The following is a 21,032-nucleotide window of genomic DNA, read 5'->3' on the forward strand; positions in this document are numbered from 1 at the left end:
GAGGCTTCCTAACATTGATGTGAAATCTGATCCTGAGTATCTTTTCTTCAAAGAAAGGTTTGTAGGACTACAAAGACAGCTCTGCAGATACTTAAAGGCTGCTGTAGTGGTCCTTCTAATGTTGATTTGTCCAGGCCAAACATTTCCTGTTTTTTCAGTCATTTGTCTTAACACATGGTTTTTCTGGTTCTTGGTCAGTCAGTCTGTCACCCCCTGGAGAGGCACCTAGTTGGAACATGATGTACAGATCTCATGGTGATGCAGAAGGTTTGTTTTTTCTAGATCGAAGCGCTGTATGTGAATACTGCCAAAGTTTGGGGTAGCTTGTTAACTTTGTTGGAATTCTTACAAAGAAATGCACTTTTAAAAAATGAGTCTATGTTTGTAAAAGGATTTATTGGTGTCACCAGTATTTGAAAATGGATACAATGTACCTAAGTGCCTAAACACTGAAAAATGTCTCACTTTGAAGATAACCACCTTGCTGTGAATATTTTTGCTCATCTTTCTTAATATATCATCTTTTTTAATTATTCCAGCCTGGAGGTCAGGCTTATCCCCTGCGCTTGGGGATAGGAGAGTAGTGAGGTTCAAGGAAGAGAAGTAGAATTTGTCCCCACATATTGTGAGCTTTTAAAACCACTAGGTTGGGACGCCTGAGTGGCTCAGTGGTTTAGTGTCTGCCTTTGGCCCCAGGGTGTGATCCTGGAGTCCCTGGATCAAGTCCCACATTGGGGTGTCCGCAGGGAGCCTGCTTCTCCCTCTGCCTATGTCTCTGTCTCTCTCTCTCTGTGTCTCTCATGAATAAATAAATAAAATATTTTAAAAAAAAAACACTAGGTTTATTTTAGCTCATTGTTCCAGCCCTGCAGAGGATGTGATGTGCCTGCAGCCGGTGAGTTAGTTATCCTTTCTGGTGTTTTGTCACCTGCAGATCTGGGTATGCCAGCCCACCTTGTCTGTGGTCACCAAAACGACCTCCCTCTAGGTGGACATAAGTGGTCTGTTCTCTTGCCCTATTTCGATTCCACTCTTCAGTCCCAGAGGCGTCGGCCTGACCATGCCGTCTGTGCACAGGGATGTGCGGAAGATTCTCAGGCTTCATCTACCAGTTTGTTAATCTAGGAAAAGGACAGGAAGCCGATATGGCGTGACCTGTTCTTGATAAACTTCCTAAAGTTATTTGCTTCACGATATAAAATCTCTAGTGTTAGAGGAGATATGATGACTAACCTCTGAATCCAGGAAATAGCAGTTTGGAAAGGGATTTTGGTGTCTGAATTTTTGACAAAATTTGAACTTCATCCTTAGTCTGGATTAGTTTAGAATTTCTAAGAACCACCATGGAGGGGCGCCGGGCAGGCTCCGTCAGTAGAGTCTGTGACTTTTTTTTTTTTTTTTTTTTTTTTTGAGTCTGTGACTTGATTTCAGGGTGGTGAGTTTGAGCTCCACGTTGGGCATAGAGATTACTTAAACAACTATCACGGGGGCACCTGGGTGACTCGGTGGTTGAGTGTCTGCCTTCAGCTCGGGGCGTGATCCCAGGGTCCTGGGATCGAGTCCCACATCGGGCTCCCTGCGTTGGAGCCTGCTTCTCCCTCTGCCTAGTCTCAGTATGTGTGTCTCATGAATAAATAAATAAAATCTTAAAAAAAAACAAAACACAAAACCTACCATGGAGCCTGGAATTTTTGGCACAGTCTTGAATGAGTGAGCCCTCGCTACAGGGCTCAGATTCCTCTAAGGTCAGTTTGTCACTATTTGACATTCAGCTTCAGAACTGAAGTTGTACATTTAATATGATTAAATTCAGTTTTTCTTTTTAAAGATTTATTTATTAGTGTCCGTGCGCCCCTGTGCTCCTGAGTCGAGGTGGGGGGCAGAGGGAAAGTGAGAGAGAGAGTCTCAAGCGGACCCTGTGCCAAGGACAGAGGCTGACCAGGGACTTGATCTCCTGACCCTGAGATCACAACCTGAGCTGTGGAAGTCCAGAGTCAGTTGCTTAACCGACTGAGCCACCCCGATGCCCCTAATAGTGTTTAAATTCAGTGGTTTTTTTTTTTTTTTTTTTAATGTTCTTTTTCTGAACATCGTATTGGAAGCCAGTCTGGACTTTTACTCTTGCTGAACACTGTAACGTGCTAATGGCCAGAGTTGCCCATTTGTGTGTGCATCTGGGTGCTAGTTACACCCAGATCTTGGTGTCCCTAACATTCATAGATTCCCATCCTTGAAGTTTTACCTAATTACATTTGGGCAGTATTTTATCCTGAGAAATTTGGAATTGACTGTCCTTACGGATGTGAAGGATAGTTGCCATCGATTCTAAAGAACACAATTTAGAGAGTTTGAATTTCTTTACTTTTCCTAACAGAATACCTTATTTGCATGAACCTTATTTGAGAAGGAAAAAATATCCTACTGTTTAATATGCTCAGACTGTAGGTCTTGCTCAAGTGACCCTCGTTGCCCTCCACCCCCAGCTTCCTTCTCTATTGCTTTAAGTCTTGGTCCTTCTCTGCTTATCTCTGTTCTGTACTTGATCACGTAGCCCTAATAACTAAATAACTGCCTGTTATAGTTGTTTCTTTTTTGTGTGTGACCTTTCAAAGTACTTCTGCTGGTCCCCATGGTATAGTGTAGGTGCTTAATAAGTACTTGTTGATGGGGATGCCTGGGTGGTTCACTGGGTTGGTTAAGCACCCGACTCTTGATTTCGGCTCCGGTCATAATCTCAGTCATGATGTCAGGCTCTGTAGGGAGTATGCTTGAAATTCTTTCTCTCTCTGCTTCCCCTATTTGCATATGTGCTCGCTCTCAAAACAACAAAAAAGGTAAATACATGGTGTTGCCAAAAGTTTAAAAAAAAAACAATATATTTTAAGAAATATCTTTTATATTTCTTGTCCTTTGAAGGAATAGTTTGGAAAAATACCATTTTTTTAAATGTATGCTGTAAAAACTTAATGAAATTTTTATTACTACAACTTAGTAATTAAAGTCAGTATTTGTATGCCAGTGGCGTGCGAAGCATGGTGCTTGGTGCTGTGAGGACCACCAGGCCGGATGGTTCCTATGTACAGTGATTTCCTGTACTCAAGGAATTGATGGTCCCATTTGCAAGGATGGCAGTGAGAAGGACAAGAGGAATAATCAGGAGAAGTTAGTTGAGATATGGATCAGCAGGGAAACTGAGCTCAGTAATAATGCTGTTCCCCTACTTCCATTGCTTAGGTTGGCTTATTTTGGGGAGCTCTGGGATCCTGCTCGTCCTGAAGATCGGGTGATCATTGACATCAGCCATGTCATCGAGGCCTTTTGAGAGTCCACCTCCGTATAGACCTGATGAATTGTAAGTAATTCTTTAGTTTTTGTTGTTGTTATGAAGTCTGTCATATGTAAAAAAAAATATGTATAGTTGAAACATTCATCTGTTAAGTGTTTGCTGTATTGGGACACCTGGGTGGCTCAGTGATTGAGCATCTGCCTTCAGCTCAGGGCGTGATCCCAGGGTCCTGGGATTGAGTCCCGCATCGGGCTTCCCACAGGGAGCCTGCTCCTCCCTCTGCCTGTGTCTCTGCCTCTCTCTCTCTGTCTCTCATGAATAAATAAATAAAATCTTTAAAAAAATGTTTGCTATATTAATAACGTGTGTTTGTAAATTTAGATTGAAGCAAAGGGCATGAAATGGAAGTGCGTTTCCCTCTGAGGCTTAATGCCAGGATGCCACTGTTTGTCTGCAGAGGCGACTCTTGTCGCCTGTTGCAGTTGTTTGCTTCTGTATAGCTTAGGCTTAAACTCGTGTGTATATTTATTCCTTTTTTTTTTTTTTTGTCACAAACGATATGAAGCTTCTGTATTAATGCTTTGTTTAGGTGACTGATCCTGAAATTCACTCATTTTACTTTTATTGACATCCAGTTCACACACCACCCAATTCACCCATTTGGAGCAGACAGCTCAGTGGTGTTAGTGTATACGCAGAGTTATACGACCATTACCATGTCAATTTTATTTTATTTTTTTTATTTTTTATTTATTTTTATTTTTTTATTTATTTATGATAGGCACACAGTGAGAGAGAGAGAGGCAGAGACATAGGCAAAGGGAGAAGCAGGCTCCATGCACCGGGAGCCCGACGTGGGATTCGATCCTGGGTCTCCAGGATCGCGCCCTGGGCCAAAGGCAGGCGCCAAACCGCTGCGCCACCCAGGGATCCCACCATGTCAATTTTAGAACATTTTCATCACCCCCTTCCCAAAGGAACCCCTGTGGACTAGCACTCACTCCTTGTCCCATTGGCCACCATCACCACCCCAACCCTGCCCCAAGTACTGGGCCATCACCGATCTACTTTTTGTGTCTAGATTTGTCCGTTTTGGACACATTTCCTCTGAATGTGATCATGCAATATGTGGTCCTCTGGGGCTGATTCTTTTACTTGGCCTAATATTTTCCACATTGTCAGTTTTAAGAGTGATTCCTGCCATTATACAAAGCAAGAAGCAACCCTGAGGGTTCTTGGTGTCCCTAGTCATTTGGAAATTTAACAGTGAAAAATTTGAAATGGGTTATCACACGTTGATGGGGATTTTTTTCATTCAAGTAGTGTGTAGCCTCCACTCTTTGATGGCTGTCGTGGGAGTTATGCGTCTGTTACGCTGCCTCTTAACACCTGAGCATGGTAGGGACCCAGTTTGTGATGATGTGGTCTCAAAGTCATGCTAGAGAACATAGTAATCGGGCAGTGCTCTGTGAACCCCAGACTCCTTTTGTGTTGTTTTTGTAAACACCGGTGAAATACAACACACACATCAAAAAGAGCACAGAATGTGTGTATGAAATGATGAATAAAGACAAAGCAAAATCATCAGTGGAGAAAGACATCTCCAAGTCCTTCCGTGTGTCCCCTCCTTTCCCTGGAAACCACTGTTGTGACGAATGGCCAGCACTTTTCTCTCTTTTTTTAACCGTTTTATATATACTAAACAGTACATTTCAGTTTTACTTGTTATTAAATGTGGTTTTTTTTTGCCTCAGAGGAGTGCTACAGAAATAAAATGTGAGGGGCACCTGGTGTCTCAGTGAAACATCTGCCTTTGGCTCAGGTCATGATCCCGGGGTCCTAGGATGGAGCCCCATGTCGGGCTCCCTGCTCATGCACTCGCTGTCTTCTTTCTCAAATAAGTACATAAAAATTGAGAAATAAGAAAACATGAACCATATGTATAGTTTTGTTCTAACCATATTAAAAACACATTCTAATAATAGTTTTACTATTTATATAATATGTAATTGTAATATTTAATATTTAATGTAATATATACAGAATATCATTTCAATGTGTGATATGAACACTGACTGAGATAGTTTGCATTCATTTTTTTAATAGTTGGGTTTTTTTTTTTTTAAGATTTTATTTATTTATTCATGAGAGACACAGAGACACAGGCAGAGGGAGAAGCAGGCTCCCTGCGGGGAGCCCGATGCAGGACTCAATCCCACGACTCCAGGATCACAACCTGAGCCAAAGGAAGATGCTCAACTGCTGAGCCACCCAGGCATCCCTGTTACTGAGATCCTAAATGATACAATCATTTTTTAAAAATGATATAACCGTTGTGGAGAACATTTCCATATTGTCTCATTGAGCTCAAGGTAAAAAAAAAAAAAGAAATTGACTCAAAAATTCTCCTGTATACATAGCTTAGGAAGAGAAATGCTGTGTGTATGAGGACATGCATTCAAGGATTTTCAGAGCTGCGTTGTTCGTGACAGCTCCAGATGGAGACATCCCAAATATCCAAGTAGAATGAGTTATCGGATTTTCATACGTGCCATCTTCAAAGACCAGCTTATCAGTGTTCCTGCCAGTTTCTCCATTTCCTTGAATTCTGTGGTTGGCAGCCCCTGGTAGTAAGATGTCTTGCTTTTGAAAGAGAGAGAAGTGGCCCCAGGAAATAATGCAAAAACCAAAGGGGGTGAGGTGAGGTTAGGAATTGAATTTTGTTCCACCAGGACCCACATTTCTTAGATTCAGTGTGTCACACGTCAATGTGATGTTTATGGTTAAGTCACCAGAGTTGGAAAGGTATTTTTTTTTTTTATAAAGATCCAGTTAGGCATTGCCCTGATGAGCCCTCATTGAATATTTGATTTACTTTGTAGCTCTTAATTCACTAGAGATCTTGTAGTGACTTGTTTAATGTCTTATTGCCTCGCACCTGTGAAGGGCCTGGGTGAGACCCTCCTGTTGATTGTTGTGTCCCCGGTGCTTAGTGCACACATTAGCCTGGTGGTTCCAACCAATAGCTGTCACGTGGATGAATGAACGAATGTGCTTTCTCGGGTAGGAGGCTGAGGCTGCCAGGAATTGGACATGACCCTGGGCGGGCCACTGCAGTTGTCGTATCTGAAGGCACCGGTCTCAAGTCACACAAGCAGAAGGGTTGACATCATTGTTCTAAACTGCTTGGATCCCCTTCCCAAGGATTACAATTTAACTGGTGTGGAGTGCTCCCCATGGGGATTTTACACATTTCTCAGGTGATTCGAATTTGCAGAAAATTCTAGAACCTTTACTCCATAGACATTAGAGTGGTCCTTGTCCACGTCTGGTCTCTCAGACTCGCAGCAGCAGCCTCTGGAAACTTGTCCTACTCCAGACCTGCAGAATCAGCGACTTGGGGTAAGGGACCCACAATCTGTGTTTTAGCAAGTCCTCCTGGTGATTCTGACACACAGAAACCTTTCCTGTTGAGTGAGTGTCTCCGTAGCTTCAGGGAGCCATAACAGAGGACTGCAGACTGGGTAGCAGATAAACATGAGTTTATTTCTTACACTTGAGGCTGGAAGTCCAAGAACAGAGGCCTGCGTGGTAGGTTCTAGCGCAGGCTCTCTTCTGGGTTGCAGACTGCCAACTTGCTGTACCCTCACGTGGTGGAAGGGCCAGGACAGCTCTCTGGGGTCTCCTTTGGGAAGGCACTGTTCCCATTCGTGGGGGCTGCAGCTCATAACCTCGTCAGGACCTGCTTCCTGACACCATCATATTGTGGCTTAGGGGGTCGACATCTGAATATGGGGGGACGTAAAGTGTCCCATTGCACTGGGGTGGTCTTAACAGTTGTTGGGTTTTTGGTTTGTTTTTTGTGTGTGTGTGCCAATGGATGGTTTAAATTATTCCGCCTGTGTTATATGTGTTTTCTGCTTACCTCAAAACAATACTGACAGGAAAGTGTTTTCATGTGCATTTCAGCAAACCCAATCATTATGCACCGAGCAATGATGTGTACGGTGGGGACATGCACGTCCGACCCATGCTCTCTCAGCCGGCGTATTCTTTCTACCCAGAAGATGAAATTCTTCACTTCTACAAATGGACCTCTCCTCCAGGAGTAATTCGGATTCTGTCCATGCTTGTCATTGTGATGTGCATCGCCATATTTGCCTGTGTCGCGTCCACGCTCGCCTGGGATAGAGGCTATGGAACTGGCTTAATGGGTGGTAGCATAGGCTACCCTTACGGAAGTGGCTTCGGGAGCTACGGGACTGGCTACGGCTACGGGTTTGGCTACGGCTACGGCTACGGCGGCTACACGGATCCCAGAGCAGCAAAGGGCTTCCTCCTGGCCATGGTGGCCTTTTGTTTTATCGCTGCATTGGTGATATTTGTTACCAGCGTTATAAGGTCTGACATATCCAGAACCAGAAGGTACTACTTGACTGTAATAATACTGAGTGCCTTCCTGGGCGTCATGATGTTCATTGCTACAATTGTCTATATAATGGGAGTCAATCCAACTGCCCAGGCTTCTGGGTCTTTATACAGTTCACAGATATATGCCATGTGCAACCAGTTCTATGCATCTACAGCTACCGGACTCTACATGGATCAGTATTTGTATCACTACTGTGTGGTGGATCCCCAAGAGGTATGGGTGTCTTTGGTTCCCTGCTCCTGCTTTGGGTACAGGCTCTCGGGATGCTTAACAGAATCCCTTTGGGAACTTTTTAAAAAGGAGTGATGATAAGGCCTTACTTGTATTTAAATCAGAATCTGGAGAGGGGCTGGGTGTCATTATGAAGGTAGTATTAACATGTCCTATAACTCATCCACTTGAAATTTGGTTCAGAAATTTTAGTATGTTCAGAGTTGTGCAGCCATCACCCATAGTCGGCTTTAGAACATTTTCACTATCCTCAAAAGAAACCTCGTACGTGTTAGCAGTAACTTCTCATTTTTCTCTAACCCTTCCCAGATCTAGGCAACCACTAATCCTATTCTAGATTGGCTTATTCTGGATATTTCATATGTACAGAATCACACAGGATGTGGTCTTTTATAATTGGCTTCTTCCTTTTTTTTTTTTTTTTTTAAAGATTTTTATTTCTTTCTTCATGAGAGTCACACAGAGAGAGAGAGGCAGAGACACAGGCAGAGGGAGAAGCAGGCTCCATGCAGGGACCTGATGCGGGACTCGATCCTGGGACCCTGGGATCACGAGCTAACCTGAAGGCAGATGCTCAACCGCTGAGCCACCCAGGCGCCCCCCCCCCCTTTTTTTTTTTTTCTAAGTTTTATTTACCTCTGCACTCATCGAGGGCTTTGAGCTCACAACCCCAAGATCAAGAGTCACACCTCCCCGTGACCAAGTCATCCAGGCTGCCTCCATGATTGGTTTCTTTCATTTCACACTTGAGTTTTCAGGGGTCATGCATGTTTTGGCACATTGTATCAATTCCTTTTTATAGCTGAATACTATGCCATTATGGCTGCACCATAGTTTATTTATCCTTTCATCATTTGATGGACGTTCGGGCTACGTCCATATTAACTATTATGAATAACGCTCCGAACATTTGTATACAAGCTCTTGTGCAAACCCATATTTTAATTTCTCTTGAGGATATTCCTAGGGTAGAATTGCTGGGTCTTATGGTGTCTCTGTGTTTAAGCTCTTGAGGAACTGCCAAACCGTTTTCCAAACTGGTTGGTCTGTTTTACATTTACCAGAAATGGGTGAGGATTCCTGTTTCTACACATCCTCACCAACATTCTTTTTGTCTGTTTGGTTCTCTCCATGCTAATTAGTTAGTTAAGTTGCTAATATTTTCCTGATGGATTTCTAGTCTTTTTTTCCTACTGTTTTTTTTTTTTTTCCCCTCTCCTTCTACTGACTCAGGAATTCCTACTCTTTTACCTGAATGAGTCATTTTTAGGGGGGGTTAGATCATCTCCAGTAATTATCATTTATTTTGAAGGCTGAAATGTTTTCCCTCCATATGTAGGCTTTTCAGAATGTCTGTCATTGACATTCAGATCTTATCTCTGGTGGATAGGGCTGAGGGTTGGTACTCCTGTGTCACCACACCCCCTTCTCTCTTAGTCCTCTGAATGCCCCAAAACCTGTGTTCGCTGAAAAAGGGTACCACTTGTAGACAGCTGCACAGAGACCCACCTGGTGCTGTTAGCAGAATCTAGGCCGGGATCCTGGTGTCGGGCTCAATTTCAAGTGTCTCTAGGCCAGTGGGCCACTTCACATACTTAGCAGACCTTGGGAGAACTGTCAGGAGGAGGGTTTCCTTGTCACAGGGCCCTTCCTTGTATGCACACAGAAGCCTCCTACAACAGAAACCACCTGCCAGACCAAATGAATCATTCATCCATTTTCTCTCGTTCATAGTGTGGTTAGATCATGTCTGCATAATTTATGGTAAGGCACATCCTCTGTCAACTGGCACCCCATAAACGTGGTCATGTACTTAAAGCTACTTCTGAGAATAACATTTTCCAAGCCCTTTAGAAGGATACCAATGATTGAGTTAATTTACTGGCCATTTTCATCTGTTTATGAACATAAGGCCACCTGGTGCTCCAGTGTTGAAACTAGATTTCTATAACTTAAGATGGATTAGGGCGGCGGGGGGTGCTCAGTCCCATTCAGCGTCTGCCTTTGACTCAGGTCATGATCCTGGGCTCCTGGGATCGAGCCCCACTCAGGCTCCCTCCTCAGCGTGGAGCCTGCTTCTCCCTCTCCCTCTGCTACTCCTGCTGCTTGTGTGCTCTCTCTCTCTCTCTCTGTCTCTGTCTCTCTGTCAAATAAATAAAATCTTTAAAAAATATTTTTATATAAAAATTATTTATATTTTAAATATAAAAATATATTTTTTAAAGATTTTATTTATTTATTCATGAGAGAGAGAGAGGCAGAGACACAGGCAGAGAGAGAAGCAGGCTCCAAGCAGGGAGCCCGATGTGGGACTCGATCCCAGGACTCTAGGATCACGCCCTGGGCTGAAGGCAGCGCTAAACCGCTAAGCCACCCAGGCTGCCCAAAATCTTAAAAAATAAAATTTAGGTACAGTTAGTACCTAACTGTAAGCCTGTTCTGAGTATTGAGTCAAGTTGTGTATGTGTTGCTAGCCTCAGCCCAACTGTTGTGGGCTACCTTTTATATTTCTAAAATGTAACTCTATCAGTTGTATATCGCTTGAACTGCAGATAGGTTTTTAGGTTTTTATTGAGGGTGGATTAGGATAAAGTAAACAATTAGAATCTAACTAACTGTGTCAATATCCTTAATCTCTTTTTAGGCAATTGCCATTGTCCTGGGATTCATGGTGATTGTGGCTTTTGCTTTAATAATTTTCTTTGCTGTGAAAACTCGAAGAAAGATGGACCGGTATGACAAGTCGAATATATTGTGGGACAAGGAACATATTTATGATGAACAACCCCCCAATGTTGAAGAGTGGGTAAGTGTTAAAAAAAAAAAAAAAAGAGCAAATGTCCCATCTTTTATTAAACCCCCTCCCCCACGTTTCTCCCTCTAAACCTGACTTTTAGTGCTTTGTGAAACTATGTGCTTGGAATTATTGTTTGTATACATTGCAAAAATTGTGGACTCATGTTTTACTCAGAACTTAAGGAGGTGGGATGATAAGTGGAAATTGTTTTACTGCAAGGTGAAATCAGATTTTTTTTTTTTTTTAGATTTTATTTATTTTAGGGGGAGGGTAGTGTGTGCGAAAGCAGCGGTTGGAGTAGAAGGGGAGAGTCTCAAGCAGTCTCCACACTGAGCCCCTCAAGGTGCTCGATCTCATGACCTTGAGATTATGAGGTCAGTCAAATCAAGTCCGGATGCTTAGCCAACTAAGCCACCCAGGTGTCCCAGAGATCTCTATTTTTAGGAGGTATGCCTCCACACTGAAAAGAAGTGGCTTCTAAAGGAATCACACAGAAAGAACATGGTCTTGGCAAAACGAAACAACTCCCCTTCCCCTTTTATTTCCCTGGTTATCATTTTGGAGGAGAACACTTGCTCAGGGTGCTCGCTGTCTTGAGTTAAGAGGGGTGTTTCTGGAGTGGTAGCAGGTGGCATACGTCTCAAGTTTTTACACGGACGACAGCCTGACAAGTCACAGTGACTACTTCTGCGTGGATACTTACGGCAGACAGAGATTAGAGCAGTTCCCTTTTTTGCATAGACCGTGCTGTTATTTCTACCAGTATGTGTAGATGTGATTTGCAGAAAGTTTAGCGAGCCCCTCCCTCCAAAAAGAGCTTGGAAATTAGCTATTTAGCACGGAAATAGCAGGTGCGGATACCTCACGCGTCTTTAGAGATGTCTGGAATGAGACTTTATTTCTCAGGAACCTTGTTAGCAAGCAGTTGGAAGCATCCTCAGGAACTACCATCAGAGGTTTCTTTGCACAGACTGCCACAGAGGTTGGTGGGGAATCCTGGCCGCAGCTTCCAGGGTAGGTTTGTTCTGGCCAGTGGGAGTGGAGCAAAGAGGGCCAAGGGGGCGGGGCGCCCTGCTGGTCAGGTCAGGGTTAAAGACGCTGCTTATCTGGAAGCTTCTGTTAGCTCTGGCATTCTGTATGTCTGATTTTAAGAAATCTAGAACTGCAGATGAGATTTTCTTCTTGTTAAGGAGCCAAAACAAAAATAGTCTTTGAAAAATCAGGTGTGGTGTGTATAGGCTGCTTAGAGGGTCTTAGAGGGTGGGGCCTGGTTCCTGACCTTGCCTGAGGCCTGCCTGGGGTGTTTTTTTTTTTTCCTCCTCTGTTTCCTCCCCGGTAAAGCCTGAAGGTGTTAGGGAGTGTTTTCTTTCGACCTTTAGCTCCAGGCAAGGCCACCTGTAGATGGAATAGGACCGTCTATTGTGAATGGTGAAGTAAATGTTTCGCAGAGAGTTTCTGGGTGTGTCAGTTTTCACTGGCTGTTGGATTTGTTTACTTAAGGTTTCGAGAGCCTTAAAAAAAAATCCCCTAAACTAAAGAGAGACTAGTGCTGGTAAGATTGGAGTTGGTGGTGAACTTTGGCCTCTCATCTGAATTCTTTTTTACTGTCCTACGGTTTTAATCAGTTCTCAGTGCTTTTGATAATTGGGCAACAGATAGCCATAACGATTTATGGACATGATAATGATGATGAAGCAGCAAGGATTTTACTTTTATTTATTTGTTTATTTATTTATTGGATTTATTATTCTTAGTTTTATTTTTCAAGGATTTTGGTTATTTTTAATTTTATTTATTTATTTATTTTAAAGATTTTATTTATTCATGAGAGAGAGGCAGAGACACAGGCAGAGGGAGAAGTAGGCTCCCTGCGGGGAGCCCAATGTGCGGGACTTGATCCCAGGACTCCAGGATCATGACCTGAGCGGAGGGCAGACGCTCAACCACTGAGCCCCCCGAGGAGTCCCAACGGTTTTGTTTTTATCCCCCCCCCCTTTTTTCCCAAGATTTTATTTATTTATTAATGAGAGACCAGAGAGAGAGGCAGAGACACAGGCAGAGGGAGAGGCAGGCTCCATGCAGGGAGCCCAACGTGGGATTCGATCCCGGTACACCAGGGTCACGCCCTGAGCCGAAGGCAGATGGTCAACCGCTGAGCCACCCAGGCGTCCCAGGATGTTGTTTTAAAGTCATCTCTACACCCACTGTGGGGCTCGAACCCACAGCTGTAAGATCAAGAGTCACCTGCCTGCTGACCTGAGCCAGCCTGTCGCCTCAGCCCTGGCTGGTTGCTCACGTCGTTGCACCTTCTCGTAGATTCCCCAACAGAAATGCTTAAGATGTGTGCTATTAGAAATAAGCTCTTTGGAGGTGATTTCAGCCACAGGGTGTTTGGCTTTTCTATCCATTGTCCCCTCACCTGCCCAAGTGTGCTTTGCCGAACTCAGGACTTCCTTGTTTCTTCCGTTTCTTCCGTTTATTCCCTGTGCCCTCTTGTGCCATTCTGCTCACACGCATTTCACTCTGTTCACGTAGTAGATTTGTGTCCCCTTAGTTCCCGCGCTTCTGGGTCAGGCCACTTCGAAGAGTGGAGAGGTAGGTAGACAGGCTGGAGTGGGGCAGCAAAGCAAAGTTTATTGAACAAGAGTACAGAGCTCCCAGAGAGGAAGGGGGGACCCCCCCCCCTCACGGGTTACCCTCAGAACTTCTAAGTTTAGGGATTGTTATGAGCTCTTTGGTGGAACTCCGTTAAGCAATCAGGGCTTTGGTCACGTATGTGTCCACCTGTGGTTAATATCTCTTGTGCTGATGGTTTTGGGGTTTTATTTCGTGACATCTTAGGACTTCTGTCTTAACTGCCCCTTTTCCCATGAAATTGACAAATGCTTTGTGGTTCATTGTCTTATTTTAGGACATTTTGCAGAAGTCATTTCTGCAAAGGTTGCAAAAAATGGAATGCTAGTGCAATCCTAAGCCGCAGAACAGGTGTCAGCACTCTTACATTTTAGCTGCCCTGACTCCCTATCTGCCTCCTGGGGGTGCTGGCCCTGACCGCCTCACTGTCCAACCAACTCCTAACAATAGCTGCCGAGGTGAAAACGTTTGATGCTACATCTAAAGTGCCTGGTAGGATTCGCAATTGTTCTTCCTTTTGGTTTTTAGAAATCAATATCATAAAAAATGATCTTCTCTTAGAATAATAGAAAGAGGGCAGCCCCGGTGGCCCAGCAATTTAGCGCCGCCTTCAGCCCAGGGTGTGATCCTGGAGACCCGGGATCAAGTCCCAGGTTGGGCTCCCTGCATGGAGCCTGCTTCTCCCTCTGCCTGTTTCTGCCTCTCTCTCTCTCTGTGTCTGTCATGAATAGATAAATACAATCTTTAAAAAAAAAAGAATAATAGAAAACCTAGCATTGATTACTTGTACTAAGTGAGGATTAAAATGTGAATCGTAGGAGCTCCTAGGTGGCTCAGTGGGTTAAGTGTGTGCCTCTTGATTTTCTGACTTAGGTTAGGATCTCAGGGTTGTGAGATTTGAGGCCCACGTGGGGCTCCACACTGAGGGTGGAGCCTGCTTAAAATCCTCTCTCTAAAAAAGTTCTTTATCTTAAAAAAAAAGGGGGGGGGGATCCCTGGGTAGCTCAGTGGTTTGGTGCCTGCCTTCGGCCTAGGGCATGATCCTGGAGTCTCGAGATCGAGTCCCACATCAGGCTCCCTGCTTTTCCCTCTGCGTGTGTCTCTGCCTCTCTCTCTCTCTCTGTGTCTTTCATGAATAAATAAATAAAATCTTTAAAAATAAGTAAATAAAAATTAAAAAGTTTTAAAAAATAAATAGAAATATAAAATTTGAATTCTAATTGTAGGGAACTAAGATAAGATTTCTCTATATAGGCAATAACGGGATTTTTGTGTGTGTCGGGAGGAATGAGGAAGAAAAGCTTACGAGAGGAACAGTTAATTAGCTACTGAATATTAGTTTCTTTCTTCCCTATATAGTGGGGTAAGTCTAGACACACATTATTTTATTAGATCTTGCTACCTTTCCTGGATTTTTAAAATCTTTAGAATCAGACTCTCAAAAAAAAAAAAAAAAAAAAAGAATCAGGCTCTCCAGAGCAAAGACACCTCAAAAGTTGAGCCTTAAGCGTTTTAAGCACGTTTCGGCGCTTCAGTATTAATGTGTGGGGAAAATGTGCAACTCGCTCATTTCCTGCCTCTGAATCTCAAGCACAATGGTTTTTCTGCCTTCCTAGGGAGTCTTGGGGTTGTTGTTGGTTTTTTTTTTCTCCTTCCCTTTGCTGGATATCTTGTACTTTGTAAAATAAGCAGGCCCTGTTTGCACACAGTTGTGGGTGTTAACGTGGCCTTTGTAGTCAATCACTTAAGTTTGTACCAACATTGTTGTATGTTAGATGTTTGAAGTTCTTTTAATTAAAATTGCAGATGCTAATTTTTTTTCTGTTATACCCTCAAAATCCAGATTTAGATGGTGCTTTTTCTGAATTAAAAAAATACATTTAGGGGCAGCCCGGGTCGTTCAGCGGTTTAGTGCCACCTTTGGCCCAGGACGTGATCCTGGAGACCCTGGATCGAGTCCCTAGTCGGGCTCTCTGCATGGTGCCTGCTTCTCCCTCTGCCTGTGTCTCTGCCTTTCTGTCTGTGTGTCTCTCATGAATGAATAAATAAATAAATCTTTAAAAAATACATTTATTGGGGCGCCGGGGTGCCTCCGTTGGTTAAGCGTCTGCTTTATGCTCAGGTCATGATCCCAGGGTCCTGGGAGTGGACCCTGAATCAGCTCCCTGCTCAGCGGGGAGTCTGCTTGTCCCTCTGCCTCCCCAGCACTGGTGCGCTCTCGCTCTCTTTCTCTCTCTCTCAAATCAATAAAATCTTTAAAATACATATATTAATATTTATTTTTTAATGTATTTTTAAATTTTATTTTGTTTGGTAACTAGAAATTTTGAAAATACAGTGCAGTATAAGAACATTCTCCCACCCTGAGTTCCCATTCTGGTGTATTTTCTTTAATTCCTTCCCCCCAACCCCCACCCACCTTCTTACTCTAAATCAGAAGAAGTATGATTATGTTCCTTCTCAGTATAAAATCCTACTTTTTGATTCAACATCATGTTTTAGGCTTTTAATCACATCCTTAAATACTCCTCAAACGTGTTTTGATACTATTGACTTTATTGAAGTACAACGTGACTCTATCTGCACAGAGTAAAGTACAATAGGAACACCCAACTACAGGGCTTGGTGAATCTTTACACATACACATAACTCACCCAGATCAAGATATAGGTGATTCCCATGTCCACGGGTTCCTCCTGCCTTATCTCGGTATCTCCTGGAGGGTGGTAACCCCTCTCCTTCCTGTCATATCAGTTTTTTTTTTTTTTAAGATTTTCTTTATTTATTCATGAGAGATGCAGGGCGGGAGGGGGGGCAGAGAGACACAGGCACAGGGAGAAACATGCTCCATGCAGGGAGCCCGACGTGGGATTCAACCCCAGGTCTCCAGCCCTGGGCTGAAGGCGGTGGTGCTAAACTGCTGAGCCACCCGGGCTGCCCCACATCAATTGATTTTGTTTGTTCATGAACATCGGTAGGAATGAAATCATATAACATGTGCTTTTGTGTCCACTTAATGTAGTATCTGTGAGATTCGTTTTTGTTGTTGCATCTGTCAGTATGATACTGTTTTAATTTTTGTTTTTTTTTGGCAAGGTAGAAACTTTCCTGATTATCCCCCTTTAAAAAGCTTGGGGAGGGGCACCAGAGTGGTCCAGTTGGTTAAATGGCTGACTCTTGATCTCCGCTTAGGTTTTTTTTTTTTTTTTTTTTTTTTTTAAGGTTTTATTATTTATTCATGAGAGACACACAGGGAGAGGCAGAGACATAGATAGAGGGAGAGAGGCAGGCTCCTCTGGAGCCTGATGTGGGACCCGATCTCGGGACTCCAGGATCATGCCCTAAGCCGAAGGCAGACACCCAGCCACTGAGCCCCCCAAGTGTCCCTCCGCTTAGGTCTTGATCTCAGCTTAGGTCTCGATCACAGGATTGTGAATTCGAGCCCAGCATTGGGCTCCATGCTGGGCTTAGAGCCTACTTTAAGAACAAAGCAAAAGAACCAAACCAAAATGAGAAACCTGAGGTTAGAATGATTATTAAAAACAAAAAAACCAAACAGGTTTTCCCAAAGAGATGAAAGACCTGTACTCTGAAATATAAAACATTGATGAAAAAAATTGAAGTTGACACAAAGAAATAGACATTCCACGCTTATGAATTGGAAGAACAAATAATGCAAAGATGTCCGTATGACCCAAAGCAGTCTACACGTCTAATGGAATCTCTATCAAAATACCAACAGCATTTTTCACAGAAGTAGAACAGATAATCCTAAAATTTGTATGAACCCACAGAAGACCCCAGAAAGCCAAAGCAATCTTGAAGAAAAAAGACACTGGAGGCGTCACAATTTCAGACTTCAAGTTATAACTACAAACTGTCATAATCAAAACAGCATGATACTGGCCCACAAAATAGACCCATAGATCAATGGAACAGACTGGAGAGAGCCCAGAAAGAAACCTATGATTATCTGGTTAATTTATCTTCAACAAAGGAGGAAAGAATATGCAATGGGAAAAAGACAATCTCTTCAGCAATTGGTGTTGGGAAAACTGGACCACTTTCTTAAACCATACATAAAAAATGGTTTAAAGACCTAAATGTGAGAGTCAAAACTATAAAAATCCTAGAGGAGAACACAGGCAGTAATGTCTCTGACACCGGCTGTAGGAACATTTTTCTAGATATGTCTCCTGAGGCAAGGGAAACAAAAGCAAAAATAATTATTGGGACTATCTTAAAATAAAAAAGCTTCTATACAGTGAACAAAACAAAACTAAAAGGGAGCCTACAAAATGGGAGAAGATATTTGCAAATGACAACTGATAAAGTATCCAAAATCTATAGAGAAATTAGAACCAAAAAATCCAGTTTAAAAATGGGCAGTAGAGGTGTCTCGGTGGCTCACTTGCTTAAGCATCTGACTTTGGCTCAGGTCATGATCTCAAGGTTCAGAGATTGAGCCCTGCTCTGCGCTCAGTGTGGAGCCCGCTTCTCCCTCTGCCTCTGTCTCTGCCTATCTCTCTGTGTCTCTCATGAATAAATAAATAAAATCTGAAAAAAAAAAGCCTACAATGAAATATTATCTCATACCTGTCAGAACAGCTAAAATAAAAAACACAAGCAACAGGTGTTGGTGAGGCTCTGGTGAAAAAAACCCTGTTGCACTGTTGGTGGGGATGCAAACTGGTGCAACCATTGTGGGAAACGATATAGAAGTTCCTCAAAAAGTTAAAAAAAAATACAGCTACCCTATCCAACAATTGTACTACTGCGTATTTACTTAAAAAATACAAGACCACTCACTAATTCAAAGGGATACATGCGGGCAGCCCAGGTGGCTCAGCAGTTTGGCACCGCCTTCGGTCCAGGGCGTGATCCTGGAGTCCTGGGATCGAGTCCCACGTCGGGCTCCCTGCATGGAGCCTGCTTCTCCCTCTGCCTGTGTCTCCGCCTCTCTCTCTCTCTCTCTCATGAATAAATAAATAAAATCTTTAAAAAACCCCAAAAAACAAAGGGATACATGCACCTTTATGTTCATAGCAGCATTATTCACAATAGCCAAGATATGGAAGCTGCCCAGATGTCCATCTATTGAAGGAATATATGTTATGTATGTGTACACACAGGAATATTATTCGGCCGTAAAAAGAATGAAATCTTGCCATTTGCAATAATATAGGTAGAGCTAGAGGGTATAGTGCTAAGCAAAATAAGTCAGAGAAAGGCGAATGCCATATGATGTCATGTGGAATTAAAAAACAAAACAAATGAGCAAAGGGGAAAAAGACAAACCAAAAATGGCTATTTAAAAAAAAAATTGCAAGAGTATTTATATCTATATTTATATAAACATATATTTATATATTTATTGCAACTGGGTGTTGTCTGGAAGTCTAGAATCACTTTTTTTTTTTTTTTAAGATTTTTTTATTTTTATTTTTATTCATGAGAGAGAGAGAGGCAGAGATACAGGCAGAGGGAGAAGCAGGCAGGAAGCCTTATGTGGGACTCGATCCCGGGACTCTAGGATCATGCCCTGGGCCAAAGGCAGGTGCTAAACCACTGAGCCACTCAGGGATCCCCTTGAATCACTATATTGTATTCTTGGAACTAATATAATATTATATATTAACTAACTGGACTCAAAATTAAAAACTTAAAAATAATAAATAAAAATTTAAAAACAGGGTTTCAGGAACTCTCTCCTTTCCATCCTTGTATTCCCATTTGCTCATTTTTAGGTATCTTTCTCCACCCTTTCTCACTCCTTTTTTTTTTTTCTTTTTTTAAGATTTTATTTATCCAGCCCTGTCAGTTAGTGTTGTGAAACCTGGCAATGTCTTTGCTGTCTTTAGAGTTTCGCCATCTCTAAAACGGAGATGATCATTGTGCCTACCTCAGGGTGTTGTTCTAATGACTTAAATTTGTAAATACTTAGAATAATTAAGTCTGTCAGTACATAACACCTTTACCTAATTGCTTTTAGCAGCCGTATGGTATTACATAGGGATAGGATACCAGGATGCATTCCCCTATCTGTGGACATTTTGATTACTTCCAGTTGTTTGCTCTTAGAGTTAACAATGCAGTGAACATTTGAACACATGTCTTTATGCACTCTTGCTGGTATTTATATGATAGATTTTTTAAAAATTATTTATTTATTTATTCATGAGAGACACAGAGAGAGAGGCAGAGACACAGGCAGAGGGAGAAGCAGGCTCCATGCAGGGAGCCCGACATGGGACTCGATCCCAGGTCTCCAGGATCACGCCCTGGGCTGAAGGCGACGCTAAACCACTAAGCTGCCCAGGCTGCCCTATATGATAGATTTTGAAAAGTGTTCATCGAGTCTGCGAATTTTAAATTGTCAGGTACTGGGGCACCTGGGTGGCTCAGAGGTTGAGCGTCTGCCTTCGGCTCAGGTCATGATCCCGGGGTCCTGGGATCGAGTCCCACATCGGGCTCCCTGCAGGGATCCTGCTTCTCCCTCTGCCTATGTCTCTGCCTCTCTCTGTCTCATGAACAAATAAATAAAATCTTAAAAAAAAAAGTTCTTAGATCTAAAATTTTTAAAATTATAAAATCCAGAAATAGAGGAACTTTATACCAATCAAGGATGAGAAAACATTATGAACTGACATATGTTTAACTCAGCCCTCTGCACACGTTCGATCCACAACAAAAAAATAAAAATTTAAATATGGAAAAATCTTTTTATTTTTAAAAAATATTTATTTTTGAGAGAGAGCGAGTGGGGACAGGGGCAGGGGGAAAAGGGGGAGTGGGGAGCCTGATGCCAGGCTCGATCTCATGAACCCGAGATCACAACCTGAAACAAAAACCAGGAGTCAGATGCTTAACTAAATTCACGACGAGGTGCCCCGAAACTATAATTCAGACCTCAAAGATGTGAAAAAACTCTCTAGGAACAACACACAAAAAATACAGAAGCCATAAGCATACAAACGGAAAAATAGAAACTCTTGAAAAATAAAAACACTGTAAAAAAACAAACAAACCAATGATCTGTGAAGAAATATTAGCAATATATAAGACAAAATGTTGATATTCACAGTATGAAAACCTCTAATAACGGTGGACAAACCAAAAGAAAAACGAAGCCATGTTACAAATCAAGTAACAAAAATACAAAGTAGCAGATCACAAAGTTTTTAAAGTTAAAACAAAATTCAATTTTCAGTTATCAGATTGGTAAAAACTAGACTGGTAATGTCCAGAGCAGAGCAAAGGCAAAGATGTTGAGAAATGAGCTCTCTGATATACTGTCAGCAGAACAAAACAGCTTTTAAAAACAAGGCAATGTGGCCGTACCTGACTATTTTTTTTTTTTTAAGATTTTATTTATTATTCATGAGAGAGACAGAGAGAGAGGCAGAGACACAGGCAGAGGGAGAAGCAGGCTCCCTGCGGGGAGCCCGATGCGGGACTCAATCCCACGACTCTAGGATCACACCCTGGGCCAGAGGCAGACACTCAACCGCTGAGCCACCCAGATGCCCCTGAGTTGGTTATTTAGCTTTTCTCTCTCTTTAAAAAAAAAAAAAGAAATATTTTATTTATTTATTCACCAGAGACAGATAGAGGGAGGCAGAGAGAGGCAGAGGGAGAAGCAGGCTCCATAC

General features: G+C 42.6%; 1 protein-coding gene across 9 annotated transcripts in view; it reads left to right on the forward strand.

Annotated features, from left to right (window-relative positions):
- OCLN (occludin) overlaps window positions 1-21,032 on the forward strand; it is a 54,787-nt gene that overhangs the window by 3,953 nt on the left and 29,802 nt on the right. For 7 of the 9 annotated variants that reach the window (XM_025447363.3, XM_025447360.3, XM_025447361.3 and 4 more), the window contains exons 2-4: window positions 3,235-3,352; window positions 7,256-7,931; window positions 10,594-10,755. In XM_025447363.3, the coding sequence (XP_025303148.1) occupies window positions 3,303-3,352; window positions 7,256-7,931; window positions 10,594-10,755 (888 nt within the window). In that variant the 5' untranslated portion in view covers window positions 3,235-3,302. Of the gene's footprint in view, window positions 1-3,234; window positions 3,353-6,353; window positions 6,547-7,255; window positions 7,932-10,593; window positions 10,756-21,032 lie in introns of those variants that run through there. The other 2 variants (XM_049103620.1, XM_049103640.1) reach the window with 2 other exon arrangements.

The sequence above is a fragment of the Canis lupus genome, chromosome 2 (assembly GCF_003254725.2).
Source record: "Canis lupus dingo isolate Sandy chromosome 2, ASM325472v2, whole genome shotgun sequence".
NCBI classification, from domain to species: domain Eukaryota; kingdom Metazoa; phylum Chordata; class Mammalia; order Carnivora; family Canidae; genus Canis; species Canis lupus.